The sequence below is a fragment of the Phalaenopsis equestris genome, unplaced genomic scaffold (genome assembly GCF_001263595.1).
Source record: "Phalaenopsis equestris unplaced genomic scaffold, ASM126359v1 Scaffold000022, whole genome shotgun sequence".
NCBI lineage: Eukaryota > Viridiplantae > Streptophyta > Magnoliopsida > Asparagales > Orchidaceae > Phalaenopsis > Phalaenopsis equestris.
Genome location: NW_018164464.1, coordinates 1,849,509 through 1,864,899, shown reverse-complemented (window position 1 = coordinate 1,864,899; position 15,391 = coordinate 1,849,509). Strand labels below are relative to the sequence as shown.

Sequence of the window (15,391 nt, the reverse complement as noted above, 5' to 3'; positions counted from 1 at the left end):
AAAAACTTGAATTATGGAGGTCTACATTGGAGTCTAAAGGCCTTCGTTTAAGTAGAACTAAAACTGAATACATGGAATGTAATTTTAGTAGTAATAGCTCTAGTGACAGAAGTGTGACTTTGGGTGATCAAATTATTAAAAGGTGTGAACGATTTAGGTACCTCAGGTCCGTTGTTCAAAGCGATGGTGATATAGATGAGGATGTTAATAATAGAATTCAAGTTAGTTGGTTGAAGCGGAGGAATTATGTTTCAGGCCTATCGTGTGATAGAAAAGTACCACTTAGACTGAAAGGAAAATTTTATAAGGGGGTGGTGAGACCTGCAATGCTCTATGGCGCTGAATGTTGACCTTTAAAAGAGAAGCATAATACTAAGTTAAGTGTTGCCGAGATGGGAATGATTAGGTGGATGAGTGGCTTTACACTTAGAAACATAATGCGACAAGAATATATCTATGATAGGGTTGGTGTAGCTCATGTGACGGACAAAATTAGAGAAATTCGTCTTAGATGGTTTGGTCACATTAAGCGTCGACTATCCGATGATCCGATTAGGAGAGTAGATGTTTTAGATTCGACTTATGTTAAGAAAGGTAGAGGTAGACCTAGGAAGACTTGGGCTTATTGTATAAAAATGATGTTAATTTATTTGAACTAAATGAACTTATGACACTAAATAAGACGCAATGAAGAAAAATGATTCATGTAGCCGACCCCACGTAGTGGGATTAAGGCTTTGTTGTTGTTATTGTTGTTGTTGAATTTACTAAATCCTACTTGCAGCCAAACACCCCCTTAAAATTTCATATTTACATAAAACGGTACTCAAATCTTTAATATCACGTCAAAAATACCACTTTAACTTACTTTCTAAAGGTGAAATACACCTTTTTATGCAATAGGTTTATGACACTAAAGTGCTATAAATGTAAATTTATAAATTTAGGTGTTAGATATGTAAATACATAAGAATTGTGGGGTATGTATGTAAATTTTCCTTTTTATTTTTAGTTGTTTATTTCTTGGCCATTGGTATGTATGTAAATTTTCCTTTTTATTTTTAGTTGCTGCCAATGATATTTTATTTTTTGGGGCATCTACATAAACTATACAATTCTTATGATATTTACATATATGACACCTAAACCTTTATCTATACATATATAACACTCAAATCTTTTAACATCACATAAAAAATATCAATACCGCAAACTTATTATAAGTGAAATACACCAAATTGTTATAACCTAAATATCAAATTTTAGGTGCTAGATATCTAAATACCTAAGAATTGTGTGGTATATATGTAATTTTCCCTAATTTTTTTTATGAAAAAAGACTTCAAACCATTTTTATATGATTTTTCTTTCTTCTGTGTTGTGAAGGTAAGAACACAAAGCTTCAAGGCTTGGCTTGTGCCATAATGAAGCTGTGGGAGAGAAGTCTTATTGCCAAAATTGCCATTAAGGTTGGAATCCAAAACACCAATAGCCAGCAAATGGCATGGGAGCTAAAGGCAAGTTCAATTATCTTTTCAACTTAGTGATCTTACAAGTGTTTAAATCAAATTTTTTAGGAAGATTCTCAATTTCTATGTATTTACTTATCGAACACCCATCATACTTCAATTTTTTGCACACATGCCACTTTTCTTGTGCATGGAAATATGTATTTCACTTTTTAAAAGTTAAAATAGTGATATTTTTGATGTCATATGAATGATTTAGGCCGTAAAAATTTAGCAAGCAAAGTTTAGTTGTTAGATATGTAAATACATAGGAATTGGGTGGTATGCATATAAATGCCCCATGAAAAAAAAAATTATGAAAAATGCTCACTACATTTAGTTATAGAATGTTTTTAACTAGATATAAATTATGATGGCACCTAAAAAGCTGCACATTTTTATATTTTTGGGAAAATTACATACATACCACACAACTCTTACGTATTTATAAATCTAACACCTAAACATTCATATTTACATTTATACCTCTTTGATATCATAAACTTATACATGATAATGTGTATTTGATTTTCAAAAAGTGATAGTGATATTTTTGACATGATATTAAACATTTGAGTGTCAGATATGTAAATTCATTAGAATTGTGTGGTATATATATGCAAATGCCCTTATATTTCTTACCCACCGCAACACAGTTCACTATCTTTGCTTTATAATTAAAAAAAACAAAAAATGGAGTCAAAATAAATTTTAATAAAAGTGCCAAAATAATCTTTTGACTGTTTACATAGGATCATTTTAGTCTCAGACTTTATAGAAGTGCCAAATCAGTCCCCACGAGGGCTATTACAGCCCATATTAGAGGAGTCTTGGAACTAGATTGATAATTTTAGTTATTTGTAGACTACCATTTCTCAGAAGCTGTGTAAAACTCATAAATGCAGCGTCTAACAGGAGGAGTTCTGATACTGCGAAACAAGTTCTATATTATTTTGTATCGAGGGAAGGATTTCCTGCCAACCAGTGTGGCTGACTCAGTTCTAGAGAGAGAAGCACATGTTCAAGCCCAACACTTATCAGAAGAAAAAGCTTGTTCAAAAGCCGCAGAGTTATTTCATGAAAGCATCAGGTTAGAGAGAAAAACTAGCAGCCTTGGAACTTACAGGGAGTTTCAACACATTAGAGCCAACTACAGTTCAGTAAACAATGTGGTCTGCAAGGGAGAGCTTAAAATCGCCGCTGAAATCGAAAATTTGAAGAAGACTTTACGAGAGCACGAACGTGGTCTCTTCATCGTAAGGCTTTTCTCTAAACTTTGTTTATAATTTCAGGGATTTACATATATACCACATAGTCATGACGAATTTACGCATTTAATGTAATTTTATATCTGGTATCTGAATTTTGGTTTTTATATTTATTGCACTTTACCAATGCATGAAAAAGTGTATCTCACTTTTAAAAGTTGGTTATAGTAGTATTTTTTTGTGTGTTAGATGTGTAAATACATAGGAATTGTGCGGTATGTGTTTAAATGCCCCTTCAGATATTTAAAAACCTTAACTTTGATATCTCCTTGTATGCCACTTTAGTAGCATAATAATTCAAAGTTTAATTTGCAAGAAAGGGCGTGTTTCAGTTTGGAAAAATCAAATATTAGTGATATATTTGATGTGATGTTAAGGATTCAGGTGTCATGCAAGTAAATGTTAAGTTTTTGGTGTCAGATATATGAATAAATAAGAATTTGGTTTTTGTTTCTTCAGCTGAAAGTGAAGTTAGGGAAATCAGAAAAGGTTTTAAGAAAGCTTAGTTCTTCTTGGAGTCCTTCAGAACTTTCTGCAGACAGAGAACTCCTTACAGAAGAGGAAAGAGAGTCACTAAGAAAGATTGGCATGAAAATGGATAAAATTTTGTTGCTAGGTATGCGCTTCATGACTCTATATTGGAAATCATATTTTGTTTGAGGCATTTACATACATACCACATACTTTTTATATATTTACATATCTAACGCCTGAACTTTGGTTTCTGCATTCATACCACAAAAATCTTTCACATCACATAAAAATATCACTATTTTAACTTTTAAAAAGTAAAATACATTCTTTTATGAATAGATAAAGTGACATATACGCAAAAATTGAAGTTCAGATGTTAGATATTTAAATGCATGAGAATTGAATGGTATGTATGTAAATTTTCCATTTTATTTACCTCAATTGGTTAGTTTATATGCATAAAGTGCATGTGGTTTGATTTGCTTAATATGAAAGGTTTCTTTCATATTGAATAATAGAAAATAATTTGACTTTGTTTTAACGATAGTAATACAGTAAAGTTTTCAACTAGGGACGGCTCGGGCCCAACTCAAGAAGTGCTCACGAGATGAGCCAACAAATCAAGCTAAAGCAACTCGACTCATTAGCTTGTGAGCCGGCTCATTTAGAAAAATATTAATACAAAATACACCCAAACTATAATAAAATTCAATATAGTATCTCTAAATTATCACACTTGCTTAAAATTTTAAATTTCATATTTTATATAAAGTGATTTCTATATTTTCTCTCTTAATCGCCTATTCTACTTATCATTTTATTATAATATTAGCTTGAATGAACTTTATTCTCTCTCTTTTATGGACAAGCTGGCTCAAACTCATAGAATTAAGTTTGTGCTCGAACTCAAACTTGATTAATCAGTGAACCTCAAGCTCAAGCTCACATTGAGGGTGGCTCGAGCTCGACTTGATCTGTTTACTGCCCTTTTTATGTATTTGATTTGGGTTCACTTGAACTCATATCAATGCACTATTGACATACTAGTTTTATCACATCTAAACAATCATTTTACACCAAGATGAATTAATTTCAAGCAACTTTCTAATAATACTATGAAATTTAATATTGAAAATATCAAATGAATTAATTTCTATGTAACTGTGTCAAACAAATTCTAAACATTCTACATTGAATGCAGGAAGGAGAGGAATATATGATGGTGTGATTGCAAGCATTCACCAGCACTGGAAGCACAGAGAAGTTGTGAAGGTGATCACAATGCAGAAGATAACAGAACAGATAACTCACACAGCTAAGCTGCTTGAGATAGAGAGTGGTGGGATAGTCGTTGCACTTGAAAAACAAGGAATACGGCACGCCATTATTCTTTACCGCGGGAGAAATTACAGGCGGCCATTAGAGCTGAAACCAGAGCATCTACTAACAAAAAGAGAGGCGCTTCAGAGATCAGTTGAGCTTCAGAGACGAGGGGTAATAAATTTTTAATGTTTTGTAGTGTCTTTATAATAGGAAGATTTACATACATACCACTTAATCCCCTATGTATTTACATAATCTACACCTAAACTTCAATTTTTACATGTGTAGCACCCTACCAAGGCATGAAGAGGTGTATTTTATTTTCTTAAAGGTGGTATTTTTATGTGATAATGAAAGATTTGGGTGGTTATAAATGTCAAAAAAAGTAAAGTTTAGGTGTTAGATATGTAAATACATAGGAATTGAATGGTATGTATGTAAATGCCCCACTAAATGGTAGCTTCATATAAGATTGATTGAGTTTTCTTTTTTGTTTTTTTGTCTTTTGGTTTGGAAGTCATTGAAATTTTTCGCAAAGGAGAGGGAGCAATACATCCAGGAGCTGAAAAGAAAACTGGTAATTTTTTTAAGCTGCTTGTGTAAAAATATTCATTCAATTATTCTTTGGATGCGGTCAATTTAATCTCAAAATTTTGCGGTGCTGACTTGATCCATCGTGCAGAAATCATGACACAAAAATGATCTCAATTTAGTTTATCAACTATACAGAATTGGCCTCAATTTAGTCCTTCCGGACCAATTGGGATCAATTTTTAATAGTCGGGGATTAAATTGGAGCATTACAAAACTCCTAAGATGGAATTGGCCACATCATACCTTATAAATAATGTTCTGACTACATTTGCTCTTGTGCCTAGTGTAGAGAGAGCTTGAGCAAAGAGCAGGAGGCTGACAACTGATTTGAACCAAGAAGATTTAATTCATATGTTTATTAAACTTAGGGAGGATACTATTATGTCAACATTGAGAAATGCTTCCAGGAAATTTTAGTTCAATTGTATGAAAATGCATTGTGTCGGTACTCTGCTGTCTATTTTCAGTTCAAATATGCATCAAATCTGTGCATCAGCTTGAGATGAGTGCTGGGCATGAAGAATCAAATGTTTTTACATATCAACCATATTAATCTGTACTTCATTTCTTAAAAGTCTAGTGGTATTTTTGACGTGATATAAAATATTTGATTGGTATAAATGTAAAAAAGGAAAGTTTAGGTGTTACATATGTAAATACCTAAGAAATAGGTGGTATGTATATAGATGCCCTTTAATTTTTTATTGTTTTATTTTTTGTTTGGGGGCATTGACATGCCACAACACAATTCTTGTCTATTACATATCTACCACTTAAAATTTTGATATTTATTGCATCAAAAATAGTGCTATCACTATATTTTTGTACAAGTGATTAGTGAAATATGCTTTTTGTCATGCATAACTTTATGACAAGTGTTATAAACATAAATCAAACTTTGGGCTTAAGAGATCTCAAGGGGTCAAAACAAATTTCAATTTTAAGGGTGTACAAAATTATTAAATATTAATTTTTTTGGGTATCCATAAAAAAATATAAATTAGATAAATTATATAAATAATTCCTAAATTTTTTCTAAACTTTTTTCCTCTCAAATCTCTCTCAATTCCTTTCCTTATATGCTTGAGCAGCGGCTTCCTGACTTCTAATTAAGTGTTGGAATCGTGCCTTGTATCGTGCGACGGGGACATCCCGCTTAAACCGAGCACCCGTTGCTTTGGCTTGGGATGGCCAGTCCAGATCGGTCCTCCTTGGACCAGCTCCGCCGAGGAGGGCTGGTGCGTATCATAGTCCGAGTTGACTCTTGGTGACTCTTTTAACTGATGGATCTTATAAAATTTTATTATTTATTAAGTAATTGTCTAATTATGCACATACCTTATTCTATAATTAATCTAGAAAGATTTACATATATATCACTAAGATCATTTTTTATACAATAAGCCCAAGTCTTCCGAGGTCTACCTCTATCTTTCTTAACATAAGTCGAATCTAAAACATCTACTCTCCTAATCGGATCATCAGATGGTCAACGCTTAATATGACCAAACCATCTAAGACAACTTTCTCTAATTTTGTCCGTCACAGGAGCTACACCAACCCTATCACGGATATATTCATTTCGCATTTTGTCTCTAAGTGTAAAGCCACTCATCCACCTAATCATTATCATCTCGACAACACTTAACTTAGTATTATGCTTCTCTTTTAAAGGCCAACATTCAGTGCCATAGAGCATTGCAGGTCTCACCGCCGTCTTATACAATTTTCCTTTCAGTCTAAGCGGTATTTTTCTATCCCACAAAAGGCCCGAAGCATTCCTCCACTTTAACCAACCAACTTGAATTCTACTATTAACATCTTCATCTATACACCATCGCTTTGAACAAAAAAGATTAAGAAATTTAAAAAATAAAAATGTCAAAGGATAATTCAAAAGAATTCATTCATTAACAATGATAAAATGAATATAAAGTAGAAACTAAGGAGTACAAAAAATTAATACATCCTTAGATTATTTAAAACATGGTAAAAAAATTTAAAACTAAATCATAAAGTTTAAAGTTCCACAATACATCAAGGATCATAAACTTATGTCGAAAGACATGCTAATGTAGAGTGCATTTCGAAGCTAGTTTAAAATTTCACGATTTTTTACCCACTATGTTTTACCTATATAGCCTATTTAAGGGAGTTTTTATTTATGGTGGGTGCTATTGTTTTATTTATATATGTTTGGATCAAGCCTTTATGTCAGGATATTATATTTCGGGTATATATGTGTTGAGTTATTTGTTATGTTATAGCCTATGAATGAACTTTATATTATTATTTTTGGTGGTAGGTATGATAATGATGGTAGATTTGGCAACGATGATAGGTATGATAATGATGATATACATGATAATAATTATATGTATAAACATAATTCTGGTAGGCTTGAATTTGGAGGTATATTTGTGCATTTTAGTTTTGCCCTCCTATTCTTATAAATAGGAAACCACTTGTAATATTAAGCACTTGGTTATTAAATGAAAAAATGATTCCTGAGTTTTCCTTTTTTTTTTTTTTTGCAATTTGCTTCCACTCCTAAATGAATGATTAATTATGTAAGTTTAGAACACTTAGAGAAGAACTTCTAAGAAATGACCGAGATCTTAGAAATCACAAAATGTCCGTAAAGACTGGTTTCAACTTATCTTCACTATGCCACTAGTATTTTGAAACCTATCACATGTTAGATTATCCTTAGCTTTTGTTTCTTGGTTGCCTTCATAGGTATTAGACATCAAGAGTAGTTCCCATGCCACATTCTTAGTATTGTAGTTATGCTGAATATTAATTACATGTTTATCATTGTGCACTCATAAGTAATTTAAGAATGATTAGTGTAATAATCTAGTTACGTTCATAATATAATAGATTACATTTCTCATACATCATATTTAGCATTATAGCACGTTAGATTCCTGGGAATCATCTTCTTGTTACATTTCTCCATTTAGATTGTCTTGTTAGAATTACTAAAACTAACATATCATTCCATTCAACAACAACAATACGCCTTTATCCCACTAAGTGGGGTCTTCTACATGAATCTTTTTTCTCCATTACGTCCTATTGAGTGTCATGTTTTCATTTAATTCTAATAAATTAAGATCATTTTTTATACAACATGCCCAAGTCTTTCTAGGTCTATCTCTGCCTTTCTTAACATAAGTCGAATCTAAAACATCTACGCTCCTAATTGTATCATCAGGTGGTCGAAGTTTAATGTGACCAAATCATCCAAGACGACTCTCTCTAATTTTGTTCATCACTGGAGCTACACCAACTCTATCATGGATATATTCATTTCGCATTTTGTCTCTAAGAGTAAAGCCACTCATTCACCTAAGCATTCTCATCCCGACAACACTTAATATGTCATTCCATTATCAAAACTAAATTAAAACACTTTACATCACCATTTCATTAGGTCATTTACTCACAAATATAGTTGTGTCTTCAACTTCATTGTAAATGCATCAAAACTAAAAAGAAAAACTATATATTTGCTTGCATCAAAATTTTGCTTTTTTTATTTTCAATGATAAATCTCGGTACAATGGTTATATCTATGTCATTTATAATATAAAGTTTACACACGAGTACTTGATTTTCATAGTTTCAATGAGATCTAAAACTTTCTAAAATATGTTTTTCCAAATTCAGCCATCTAAATCCTCAAAAACATCCAAATTTGAGAGCCACCATTTAAAAGATGCTAGAAATAAAAAAATGGAAATCTTGCCACATTCTTCATCCCAATGATGCCTTATAGTAATTATTACTATACAAAAGAAAACTATTTAAGATCATACCAAAATGTGCTAAGTCGTTGTTATGATTCAAGTTCCATAAGTAGGTCTTCTAATTAGTCATTACATCCTCATTTTCAAGAGCATAACACAAGATTTCTTTTTTCCAATGTATAATTCTAAGTGCGGAGAGGAGCATCATGAGCGGATCAAAGAAAAACTAAAAACATTTTGCTAGTATCAAGGTTGAATCTACTAAAAATAAACTAATTACAACAATCACCCAAATCCATATTCAATCATGCCAAATTCAACATCTAATCGACCCTAATCATCTCACCTTTGTCATTGCAACTAAGGAAAAATCCACAAATTCTACTTTAATACCTATTGATAATACTAAATCACAATTGACAGATGAGAAAAACTATTAAAAATTTAATGAACAAGTTGTGATAGACCCACATGAGTCCAACCATATCGAAGAATCATTGGTTGATTTTAACCCAAGGATTATTCTTCTTCTATTGACCTTTCATATCAAATTACAATCTTTAACATCACATTAAAAATACCACCATCACTAACTCCTTAAAAGTGAAATACACATTTTCGTGCGTAGGCTTATGAAGTGTAAAAATCAAACTTTTGGGTGTTAGATATGTAAACACATAAGAATTGTGTGATGTATGTAAATTTCCCATTATCAATGCTTGTGTTTTTGATGCCGAATTTTTTGCTCTTATCTAAGCCTTGGGTTTCCCTCTTGTTATAGATTTTCTGTCACTGGGACAGTCTTCTTTCTCTTCCTTTCCTCTGCTGCCATTTTTTGGTTCATTGTAAGATTTTTATCAGATTTTTTTGTTTTTAATATTAAGAAAAAGGACAGTATAATCTGATAATCTTCTACGAATCCCAAATTACATAATCTGCATCATTCAATATCTGATTCCACAGAACTAGTAACCAAACCCTTTGCATTATCAGGTTATGCAACTAGTTTTATAAGCATGATAAATTAAGGTGAATTCAAAGGTATTCTTCATCCCATGCTGAGAACTCTCGGAAATGGAATCGCGAATAAGGTAAATGAGAGGAGATGAAGAAAGAGGAAAGAATAACAAGAGACCTTGACCTGTTCCCAGGTGTCGGCAATGGTTAGCGGCCCATGCTCCTTGACGACGTCGAAGATGGTTCGGGTGATCGTCTGAGTCTGCTCCGGCGGCGTACTCAGCTCGATCGGTTTCATCTTCGGTTTCGGTTTCTTCGCTAGGAACCTTATCGCCGTCCCAAACATTCTTGTTTCTCTATCGAGCTCGAACGTCCAGCAGAATGCAGACTGATAGCTGTTAAAAGGAAGAGACGTCCAGCAGAATGCAGACTGATAGTGTTGGTGGAGAGGGTGTATGTCTCTTTAGCTTTGGAAATTTGGACTTAAAATGCCCTAATTTTTTTAAGGGAATTTTTTAGTATTATATAAAATATTTTTTTTAGAAAAAAATTGAACGTCCAGCAGAATGCAGACTGATAGTGTTGGTGGAGAGGGTGTATGTCTCTTTAGCTTTGGAAATTTGGACTTAAAATGCCCTAATTTTTTTAAAGGAATTTTTTAGTATTATATAAAATATTTTTTTAGAAAAAAATTACTTAAGTTTTTTATATGAATTATGATTGTATTCAATTGTAATATACACACACACACACATAAGGAATGACCACACACACACACACACACACTCACACACACACACAAGGAATGACGAAAGACTATTATACGATTCTCCAGTCACCCAAAATATGCCTAATAATTCGAGTACTGCATTCCAGTCACCCAAAATATGCCTAATAATTCGAGTACCGCATTCTTTATGTTTAAACATTATTTAAATCTTATGTGTATTAATTTAAATAATTTTAAAATATCATGTGACTAAATCGTAGTGATGATTAGAGGTGTTATGCTCTTATTGTTATTATAAGAATTTTTTATTTGCTTAAGTTTAGTATAACTTAAAATGATGTCATTGGCTAGTTTGCTCCTAGTGGTCTAAGTGCTTCTCATTTTGGTATGTTTAAAACCTCACATCTTATCTCTCAGTATTCTCTACTTGTGGCCATCAATCATTATCAACTAAGCCTTGGCTATTACTCTTCCACTATAACCACTTTTCATATATTAATGCATTTGAAATGTGCTATAATAATAAAAAAAAATCAATACATTTTACTTACATCTAACTAGATATTTATACATTTCTAAAACTAACTAGAATTTAATTTCTCTTTTCTTTGCTTCTTAATCTCAATCCCAACATGTAGTAAGGTTTTGATGATTTTCTACAAATAATATTAAATCCAACAAATTCAACATAAAAAAATTATAACATATGCAATAAATTTCAGTATTATTTCAAAAACATGAATAAAATCAATACATATAATACTAATGCTTTGTTAGATCTTAATTTATTTGTGGATTCACACTATCAAGGATATATCAAAATAAAAAAAGGAAATGAGCAAAAAAAAAGAAGAGAAAATTGGGAGAAAATAGGTCCATTTTCTTCTATTTTTAGATCCTCAATTTTAATACAATGATTGCCTATATTAATATACATCACAATAAAATATTTATTATATGTGAATCCTAATAGATCGTAAATATATCTTTTGTGTCTTCTTCTAGCATGAGCATTATATTTAATATTATCATGGTAATGTCTTCTATTGGTAACTGTTCCTCATAAATATTTTTCCTCTGACATCTTTTATGTGTTGTTGTTATCAGCCAAGTCATGAGTCGATCTTTTGGGAGAGTTAATCTCCAAGGTGAGGTGAACTCCTAGAAGAGTTGATCTCTTATGTGAGTTTATTTTGTGAGTAGGTTGATTTTTTTGGGAGAGTTGATCTCTTAGAGAGTTGATTTATTGAGTTAAGTGATCTCCCAGGAGAATTGATATTCTTGGAGTAGTTAATTTTTTGAAAGAGTTGCTTTCTAAGCGATTTTTTTTTAATGGTAGAGTTGATTTTCTTGGAGAGTAGATCTTTTTAGGAGAGTTGACATATCGAGCAAGTTGATCTTCTTTGAAAGTTGATCTTCTTTGGAAGTTATTCTCTTGGAAGAGTTGATCTTCCTAATGGAGTTGATCGATCTTCTTGGATAATTGATTTTGCTAAAAGAGTTTTTTTTTGGAGAGTTGATCTCCAAGAAAAGTTGAACAGGTTGAGTTGTCTAGTCCTATTGTTTTACATGATGAACTCAATCTATGAGCTTTTAGCCCTAAATATTTTGTTCTATGATTCTCTTGCATATTTGGTGGGATATTGGTAAAAGAACAAAAAAGTGAATAAGAAGTTTTGTTGCTTCTTGGTAATTAGACTTGTACCTTGCTTGTCACAATAGGACGAGTTCCAAATCTTTATTATCAGGCCAGTTATATGGTCAATCTATACGAGATAAGTTAAGTGAATTTTAATTAACAATATACTTCTTCATTAAGAAGGGTTTTGCATTGTATATAGCCAATATAATTGTTAAGCTCTCATGGCCTCAATCATCCATGATAAAGCCAATATATGATATATTTTAAATTACTGAGTTTGTCAGACATTTCATTTTTTTTATAAGATTTTTTTTTTTTTAATAAAATAGAAGTGGCTTTCAATAAGTGTTGAATGTCCTTAACTCTCTTATAGGAAGCCATCTTGACGGCACTTTAGCTACATCTATAGAATTTTGACAAAATGGCCATTATTGCTCATCTTAGGGGAGGAATCTTGTTAGCTTAGCTTTGTTATTGTTTATTTTTACTAAGTTGTTTGTTTGTTTAACTTGATGAGAAACTCCTCATAGAAGGCAAGCTCCTTAAGTGGCGTCACTAAACTCGATGCTTCTATAAAAAATTATGTCTCTCTTGTACGATTAGATTGACTATTTTCCTATAATGGAACTCAATCTTAAAGAAATTCAGATAATCTTGTTAAGTTTGTATTATCCTTCACTTGGTGCTTATTGTCGTAACACATGGAGTAGTCGTAACTTCTCAACTTTGTTAAAGCTGATATCTTATGGCTTTTAATCCTTTGGTTAACTATCTTCATATTTTACATAGTCAAGTTACAAGTAAAAAGAGTTTCTCCATATGCATCTTTAGAATTGGACTACCACTCTAAGTAAATCTTACTGCAAAAAGTGAGTTTTCCGAGCTAAGAAATGAGATGTGTTCCCTGAGTGCTATTGACGAACTTGCACCATATGGGAATTAAAGTCTGCATTACTTATTATGTATATAGGTTTATATACATTAATTTATTTAAGTGGAGTTAACAACAAACATAACACAGAAAATAAAATAAATAGAAAATAGCATAAATGCATGAAGAGAATTCTCCCTTCATTAACCATGTTGTTAGCGAATTATTTATTTATTTATTTATTATATTTCTTGTGTAACTCTCATTCTTTTGTGGTATGATTCACGGTCAGTGAGCCTTTCAGAATATTGAATAAAAAAAAAATTAAGCATAAATAACAACAATAAAATGGGAGAAAATAAGTTCATTTTCTGTCTATTTTGAAATCCCCTTTTTTTACTATAATAATCACTTAATGTATCGATGGGTTGGTTTATATGTTACAAATAACAAATTTATCATGCTTAAATCATAAGTGATCTTTGATTTATCTTGTATCTTATAGTACGAGTTTTATAATTTTATTGATACACCATCAACAAATTCGCATCATTTTGGCTTGAATCTCACGACATTACACAAATTTTGGTGCTTATTTTTTGAGCGAGAAATATTTAAACTTCGATTAAAAGTCATCCAGAGTTGCAACTTAAGCAAACTTATAGTCAAATTGACTGTCTCAATGAGAAGGACCCAATGGTACCAAAATTGGTCAAATTTGAACTAAATCAAGCCCTGGCAATGTCATTAAACCACTATTAGAAGCTTTTCAGACATTTTTAAAAAGATCAAACGGATGCTGAACCCGGCGAGCATATAGTCAAATCGAGCGTTTCAACAAGCTGAATTCAATGAGCCTAAGATCGCTCAGTTCTGACATCATTAAAGTGCTCGAATGGCCACCGAACTCAGTCTGACGAAGAGAATAGTTGAGGATCGTTCAATCATAGTGGTTCAAATTTCTTCATTAATTACAATTGGGCCTATATAAATATAGCCCCACATCTCTCACGAGGGAGGAAGGAAGCTTGAAGCCTGAAAAAGATTGAAACTTGGAGATGAAGCTGAAGCTGCCTCCTACTTCTACAGCCGACGACCACCACCAATCACCATTGACCACCACTCACCGATTGCTGCCGATCACCATCGATCAGCGTCAACTACTTGCGACAGCTGAAGCTGCCTCCTACTTCTACAGCCGACGACCACAACCAATCACCATTGACCACCACTCACCGATTGCTGTCGATCACCATCGATCAGCGTCAACTACTTGCGACAAAGCATCATGCAAAGCAACAACTGACATCGTAGAGTTACGAAACAATCTTTGAAGCAACGTATCATTCCGAACACTGGGCTAACCTCAATTACAGTGCAACAACACACTCAAATACTATGTAACAACACACGCCAAAGACAATGCAAAAGAACATCTCAAAGATGGGGGTAACCACACACCTCACATTCGCTCGTGCTTTTCCAAACTCCGAGTCCTGCGACCTACGGATGTCATTACAACTCACCATTACGGCTGACATTATCAACTATGGTCTAAGTGGTCCACAACTCATGCATCTCCCGACTCAAACCCTTACAACTCATGAACATTTTTGCAGCTCACCACTATGGGTTATACAACTTACTACTACGGTCTCTATGGTCAATCAATGCTCTTGAAGCAACCATCTATGACTCATGTGGTCAACTACTGTCATGATTACCAATAATGACTCATACAACAAGCTGACACTATAATTATTGTCTACAACACTCACGACGGACTACTACCTCCGCGACAATTGACTATGACTATTGCAGCCTGCAGTCGCTAAGAACTACAGTCATATTACAGCTATATAACTTTGTCAATTCATCTTTCTTAATTTGGGAGAAAAGTGAACATGTGTACTCATCATTCATAGTGGATTATTTCACCCATACTAGGCCCCATGATTTTACACGTAAAAACTACTGGTGTTTATGATCATCATTTCTATTACCTAAAGTGTGTGTTGGGTTATCGTGCAACACGAAGACGATAAATAATCATTACTCTACCACTGTAAATCTTCTAGCATGCATCAAGTATTATCCTCATAAAGCATTGTACTTGCCAATTGTTCCTCAAAGCTACTTTTTCAAATATATTTCACTTTTAGTAACACTTGTTGGCTAGCTCAGCAACGGGTGAGTTGAACTCTTAAGAGAATTGATATTATTAGGTGAGTTGATCTTCCTGGAGGAGTTAATCTGCCGGTCGAGTTAG

At 32.8% G+C, this 15,391-nt stretch overlaps 1 protein-coding gene across 1 annotated transcript in view; it reads left to right on the top strand.

The window, feature by feature from the left end:
- The window catches only part of LOC110018495 (chloroplastic group IIA intron splicing facilitator CRS1, chloroplastic), a 9,032-nt gene extending 3,275 nt beyond the window's left edge, over positions 1-5,757 (top strand). Inside the window, exons 3-8 of the mRNA XM_020715831.1 lie at positions 1,387-1,517; positions 2,414-2,764; positions 3,236-3,392; positions 4,452-4,744; positions 5,091-5,150; positions 5,457-5,757. Of these exons, the coding sequence (XP_020571490.1) occupies positions 1,387-1,517; positions 2,414-2,764; positions 3,236-3,392; positions 4,452-4,744; positions 5,091-5,150; positions 5,457-5,486 (1,022 nt within the window). The 3' untranslated portion in view covers positions 5,487-5,757. The remainder of the gene's footprint in view (positions 1-1,386; positions 1,518-2,413; positions 2,765-3,235; positions 3,393-4,451; positions 4,745-5,090; positions 5,151-5,456) is intronic.
- The last annotated feature ends 9,634 nt before the right edge of the window (positions 5,758-15,391 follow it).